General features: G+C 59.4%; 2 protein-coding genes across 2 annotated transcripts in view; both read right to left on the bottom strand.

Annotated features, from left to right (window-relative positions):
• The window catches only part of LOC107182306 (protein ALEX-like), a 3,663-nt gene extending 436 nt beyond the window's left edge, over nt 1-3,227 (bottom strand). The window contains exons 1-3 of the mRNA XM_015560723.1: nt 3,143-3,227; nt 2,431-2,504; nt 13-1,114 (exon numbers count right to left, since the gene is read on the bottom strand). Of these exons, the coding sequence (XP_015416209.1) occupies nt 13-1,114; nt 2,431-2,504; nt 3,143-3,227 (1,261 nt within the window). The remainder of the gene's footprint in view (nt 1-12; nt 1,115-2,430; nt 2,505-3,142) is intronic.
• LOC102774843 (guanine nucleotide-binding protein G(s) subunit alpha isoforms short) overlaps nt 1-6,815 on the bottom strand; it is a 78,570-nt gene that overhangs the window by 64,016 nt on the left and 7,739 nt on the right. The window lies entirely within an intron of this gene.

The raw sequence follows: 6,815 nt of genomic DNA on the forward strand, positions 1-6,815 counted from the left end.
GGCCCCGGCGACAGGAGCTCGGTCTCCGTCTCCGTCTCGTCTCCGTCTCCGTCTCCGTCTCGGTCTCGGGCTCGGGCTCCGTCTCCGGGAGAAGGGAGTTTGTCTCCCTCTGCGGCTGCGGCTGCGGCTGCAGCGGCTGAGCTTCCTTCCATCTCGGCTGCTTCGCCTTCAACTGGGGGTCTCTCTCCCTCTGCTCGCTCTCTCTTAACTGGGGCTCCGGAGACCTCGATGGGCGGGCTGTCAGGCGCGACTGGGGGGCTGTCCATGTTGACGGGAGCGTCGTCGACCCCAGCGGGGGCGCTACCAATCTCGAGCTGGGGTCCGGAGACCTCCATCGGGGGGCTGTCGCCCACGAAGTGTGGAGGAGCTCTGACAGCCTCTCCGGATGTGCTGACGCTGGCTCCTGGGTCCCAGAGGGGGGGCTCGTTCGCGGCGGGAGCGAGGAGGATCGCACGCGGCTCCGCGACTGCCGCGAAGTGGCCGCCGCCACCGTCGTGGATTTGTAGGGTAGCTCGGGGGAGCCCAGGGGGTGGGCTGTCGTCCCCCAAGGCTGCTCCATCAAACGCAAATGGCATCGCCTCCTCAGGGGGAGGGCTGCAGTTTCCTCCGCAGCCTGCGTAGGCAGGTCTGAGGACTTGGGGCTCCTCTGAGGGGGCGCTAAAGACCCCCACGGCCGGGCCTCCTGGCGCGAGCGCGCAGATCTGCAGGAGAGGCTGGCGGCACGCTCCCTGGGCAGGCTGCTCGCTCTCGAAGGGCATGGCCTCTTCGGGCGGAGGGCTGTAGCTGCCCAGGTCTGGTCTGGCCTCCCTGCGGGCTCTGGGCTGCACGAGCCCTGGGCTAAGGGCCCCCCTGGCATCTCCAGGCTGCTCCAGGGCCGGCCAGAAGCCTCCCACGCTGGGCTGCTTGACCTCGAAGGGCATGGCTTCCTCTGGAGGTGGGCTGTAGCCTCCATGGGCTCCGGCTTCCTGGACTGCCTCACTCTGGACGTGGGGTCTGGAGGCCTCTGGAGGTCCACAGGCCTCGCCTTCAGTCTCGATGGGGACGGGCTCCCTGGGAGGCGATTGGGCCTCCATTTCTTCGGCTGCGCGAGGCCCAGCACTGGGGGCAGCTGCCCCTGAGGCCTCCAAAGATGGTTGCTCGGGCTGTTCCTCGGGCTCAAGGGGGATATCGCGTTGTCCTGACATATTATTGCCGTAGAGGCAGTTGCGCATGCCCATAACACGGTGGCGGCCCCTTAAAATAAATTTGGGGCCCCGTAAGACGGGGCACCCAACCAAACTAGGGTGAAAAAAATATTTTCAAAATAAAAAAAATCAAATGACCAGCCAGACAGTTCTTCAACCTCACTTTCTCAACCCCTGCTGGTGCCGAGGTTCAGGCCTTCATATCCTAGACTGTGGTAGAAGCAACTCTATTGTTGCTGGTGGAGTCTTAGCTCCTTCCTGGCCTCTCTTCATGTCCTCAGGCTGCCCCTGCCCCCCTCCTGACCTACCCTGGCCCCCCTCCTCACCCTCTGTCTCTGTCTCTCTGCATTCTGCAGGCCAGCCCCGCCTGTTTGGATCTGAGGAGCGTGTCGATTCGGTCCGAAAGTCGCACGTAGTGCTCTCTCTCCACCACCAGAGGACGCCGGCCGGTGCCCGGGCGGCTGCAGGAGCCGGCTTCTGTCGCCGGGAGCCCCGGCCTGGGGTAAGGGGGCGACGGGCGCAGGCCTCGCAGGGATGGTTTGGTTCTTCCACTCCTCTTCCCGACTGATTTGGAGTCTATCTCCTCTCTGCTCCCCTGGCCAGAGAGAGAGCTCTCCTGCGTTGTGGGACACGTGACACAAGACGTGGGCCCGGGATGCTGGAGCGCAGGAGCTGAAAGCCTCCCTCCCAGGCGCCGCTGACGCTCCTTGGAGGGAGGGGGGAACTGCATGAAGGTTTCGTAACCCCAAAATACTCCTGAGCCCAAGAGTCGCAGCCCCCAGCTCTGAGCAGCCTTCCATCCTGGGCCCCAAAGCCGGCGCACAAGGCTTTAGGAAGGGGGCGAGTGCGCACGCGAGGATGCGACAGGTGGTCGTGAGCCCACCGATGGAGAGGACAGGAGGCGAGGGGCGAGGGGATGCTGAGTTTGTGCACACCGTTTGTTTTGAAAATGTCTTGGGGCACTTTCCATCGCCGCTGCAGGTTTCGTTTGCCGACTTGCCGAGGCTGGCTCATGTAAATCACCGACATGTCCCCCATCCCCACCGCGCTCCGAGGGTCTCCGCAGGCGCTGAGGGCCGCGCGGGCCGGGTTGTTCCGCGTTTATGTGGACAAATGATTCAGGGAATAAGAGGGTCTCGGGTACATACCACGGAGACCCTCTCCAGCGGTCGCCCCAACCGGTGGTCCGCAGACCACTGGTGGCCCGCGAGGTCCAAAAGGTTGGCGACCGCTGGTTTCAGGAAACCTTCGGAGCAGCGGTCTCCAACCGGCGGTCCGCAGACCACTGGTGGTCCGTGAGGTCCGAAAGGTTGGCGAACGCTGCAAGCAGTAACTGCGGCGGCACGGGTGGGAGGGGGGCCGGCGGCGGGGATGCGGGATGAGCATGGGGACCCCACAGAGTGCAGGCCTCAGACTTCCGGGGGTCCTACTGTTCTGGGAAAGGGTTAGAGGGGATTCCAGGTGGGATTTATGGCTGATTTAGGGTGCTTTCAGAGACTGGTCAACCCTGTGCGCACTGAGCCCAAAGGCACACATCATGCCGCGCCGCGCCAACCCGCGCCAAGCCGAGCCCCGCGGTGCCGACTAACAGCGGCTGCGATGTGCTACTTCCTGCCTCGGGCGCCCGCCGCAGCATCACAGCTCCCTCCCCTGGCTCCCCTCCAGCCCCCTTCCAGCCCCTCTCCCGTCCCCTTTCCAACCCCTCTCCTCTTGCTATGGGTATCTGCAGGTAGCCGCTTTATTTTCCAACTGCTAGAGCCCGCAGAGGCGGCAATAAGCCTGGTCATAAACCCAGCGGCCGTGGACTGCGCTCCCGTCTCGGCGGCGCGCGGTGGGCTCAGAGCCGGAGGGGATAAAGACGCACACCGCCTGGGTGGGCTCCGCGCATGTGTACTGCTCGGGCTCTGGGGTCTACAGTCAGAACCACGGGGTGAAAAAAATTGCTGCTGGCGGATCACGTAAAATCCGGGACACGGGCAGCAGGTCTGTGTTGCCAGCGGGTGACACGGGCTTGCGAGTCACCTTTAGGTGGCCAGGGGACATGTGGATCACATGTGGAGCGGATGGAATGGGGGATGAGAGGAACACAGGGTGCGCTGCGGCAAGGGAGGCGCGCTGCCTGGATCTCTGTATCGACGCACCGCGGGCGGGCGAACCACTCACAGTCCAATCTCATTGCATCGAACACTCCCCTTTCAGAGCGAGAAGACCCCGGCCACAGCGCGGCAATGCCCCCCTCGTCTGCCATCCGGTGGGGCCGCGCTGCGCGGAGGAACACGGACCGAGCCCAACCCTGGGTAACGTTTGGGTCCCCCGACAGAGGTATCATCTCGGCTCAGGGGGTCTACACACTTCCAGATGCCAACACTGAACTTTGGTCCAAACTTCGGCCAACTACACCCACGCACAATAGCTCAACCACTTGAACACTCACTCAATGTGCCAACTGGGTCCCAACAGTCAACTCGCTCCCCTTCGACCCCAGCGCTAGGTCAGCCATTGGGCTGGGGTCACGCCAATCAAGGCTGCCTGGCGAATGAGCAGGGGGCTTCGAACCGGAAACCGGATATGAGTGGGAGGTCCCTTAGGGGGCGCCGAGTTGGAACGCCCTAAGAGGTTGTGCTGCTGGGGTGCTTGGAAGCGGTTGGTATGGCGGTCAGGCCTGCGACGCCACGAGGTCAGCCGGCATCGTGGGTCATTCTTCTCGACTCCACAACTCACCAGGCTGGCAGGGGAGGTCGGGCTCACAGGGGCCGACCCTCAGGCTCACTGAGAGCGGTGGGCAAACATACCCAACACGGGACGGGCGGGGGCGAGGCTGAAGATTTCCAGGGCCTGGCGGTAGAGGGCCAGAACCCCGAGGACAGAGAGAGCTGCCCGCCCCGTGCACATGAGCAGCCCCGATGGATAAGGAGTTGGGGCGACAGGGATGCTGAGCTCTGCCGAAGAGCAAGGTTAGTAGATGCTGGGATTGGAGCGCCAGGGAGGCCGCGCGATGGGGTCCCCAAAGGATGATTGTGCTCCCCAGGCCTCGCTCTTGCCCCGAGCACTGTTCACCAAGGAATGGGGACAGGATCCCTTTGTTCGACGCGCTCATGGGCCCGCGGGACCCCTTTGTTCCCCGCTTTTCCTGGTGCCTTGGTTCTTTAGCAGGAGCGCACATGTTTTGAGGGGATAAAGATTGGGCCAGATCTCCATTCTAAAGGGTAAACAACACAGACAGGAAAGAAAAGATCTTCAACTGGGGGGACCCTGAAAGTCTTGTTGGAGATCATGGCGTTTCAGACGAGCTCCCCGGAGGGACAGAGGGCTTGCTGTATGCATAGGCGGCGGGGGATGGGAGGTGTTGGCTGGCGGTCACAAAGATGGCTGGGAACAAGGGGCAGGGCTGGGTGGAGAGAGCAGCCACCTGTGGGGTCTTGGAGGAGCAGTTGGAGAAAGTTCGATGGGCCTCCAGGATATCGTGAGACACCAGAGCAAGCAATTTTGAGGCTCTTTTGGTAGGAAATGGAAGTGCTGATGTTTTTTTGTCCGAGTGAGGATTTGAGGCTAGTTTTAGGAAGGGCGGAGACAATGTGGAGGATGGTCTGGAGGAAGAGGACACAGGGGCTTGTGTCTGGTCATGACCTTTAAAGGAGAGAGGCCCACAACTTGTGGAGGAAGCAGCAAGGCTGAAGGAAGGGACTTGAGAGATCCCAAAGGACCTGCTAGAATGACACAAGGGGTGGCGGGGCCAATGTTTGGCACCTGGATGATGGGACAGGAGTGGGGAAGGGAAGTCAGGGAGGAGCTGGGGGTGGGGGTGGGGGGGGAGATGCCAAAATGGCGGAGCTGACTTGGTTTTAGACAGCAGAGGCGAAGGAAGGATGGGCAAGTGGATGGAGACTTTTACAGCCTATTGAGGAGGATGGGTCTGAAGTTTAGAAGAAAGGTAAAGACCCCAAATTCAACGTGACAGTCATCTCTGTTAGGACATGAAGTCATGGATCAGATGGTAATACCCTCCAGGGGGAGAGACTTTTGGTGACAGAATCGCAAACACTTTCAGTACTGGAGAGGGCAAGGGAGCCACCACAGGACACCGCAAGAGGCCAGGAGGGGACTGGGGGCCTACATCAGAGGTTCAGAGGAGGAACTGGTCAGCTTAGCTAATCTAGACAGAGTTTTCTTAGCCTCTGTGTTGTTGACATTTGGGGCCGGGCACTTTGTTGTGAGACAACCCTGTGCACTGTAGGATGCTTAGCATACCTAGCCTCTACCTGCTAGATGCCAGTAGCATCCCCTTAGTCACAACAACAAAAAATGTCTAGACTTTGCCAAATGTCCTCTGGAGGGCAAAGCTGCCCCGCACCCACCCCACCCCCGCCCCTGGTTGAAACTACAGCTATAGGCTGAGAAACAACCCTTAGCCTTGAGTAGAAATCACCCTAATTTAAAGGTAAATTAGGTCTGAAGAAAAAAGTCCAGTATTGAATTCTGATGTGTCTTTTTGCCCATTTTCACTTTTCTGTAGTGACTCCAGACTCTGAAACCCCCAATTGCTTGGGTGAGTGGAGCTCAGAGTTGAAACTCCACTGCAGATCAGAAGTGTGGCCGGATGTTTCAGGCGCTGACTCAAAAGGCAGCTGGGAGCCTGGCCACAGGGGCCTGAGGAAGCTGGTTTGGTAAGAGCTGGGGGCGGTCAGCGGGTGGCTTGACTGGGGCCACTCTGACTTGTGGGACTACCTGTGAGCCTGCTCAGGGCTGGCAATCTTGTTGACTTAAAGACAGAAATGTGATCGCGACTTAGATGGAGGTGGCCGGTGACGAGTGGTGGTATGTAGCCTAGTTCAGGCCTAACCCCCCAGGGCCTAGTTTTTAGGATCTGCCATTGTGATTTTGTCCAAGTCTGGATGGTTTTCTATCAAGGAAAGAGGTAAATATTTCATAGAGATGAGAAGGAAGAGAAGTCAGTTCACGTAGCTCAGAAGCTGGCTGGCAAGACAGGCTGGTTAGAGTTCCTGAAAGCTGGCTGAGCTGGGGTGAAGGACCAAAGCTGCGTGCCAGGGTCTGGGCCCTGTCCCTTCAGGGAGGGTATGACTTGGAAGGTATTTCGGAGATGCTGTGTCCATCAGAGGAGGGAAAGGATTGGCTGTCAAAATCCAGGTGAGGTTTTCCTGAGTTCCAGCTACTGAAGGGGAATGGGAGACACCACCATCTCTCAGTTAAACTCCTCGAATGGCTCAGGTGCCTCAGGTAGCAACTGGCTGACTTTTGTAAATAACTAACGCAAATGCAAAGAACTGCACCACTACCACCTGCAAGGATATGGCCCCTTCCTTGGTGGTCCCAGGTGGCACCCTGGGCTTCCCAAACTCAGTCTTACCACTACACTGACACCTCCACGCCAGCACATGTAATCAGCAAACAGCTGTTAACATACATTTGGGGATTCCTAGTGCCAAATGCAGGAGGCACATCCAAATTTTAAGGACCTGCCAGTCAATCTTAGTTCACCCCTGTATCCAAGCAAGACAAAGCGAAGTAGTGGAAGAGGGTCCTTTGCCAGGGAGTGGAGGTGGGCAAGAGGGAAGGGAGCAGAAGCCAGGAAAAAGCTTGTTTTTGGGTGGTGGCATTTCCTCCTAACTGTGG

This window comes from Myotis davidii, unplaced genomic scaffold, assembly GCF_000327345.1.
Source record: "Myotis davidii unplaced genomic scaffold, ASM32734v1 scaffold75, whole genome shotgun sequence".
Classification (NCBI taxonomy): Eukaryota; Metazoa; Chordata; class Mammalia; order Chiroptera; family Vespertilionidae; genus Myotis; species Myotis davidii.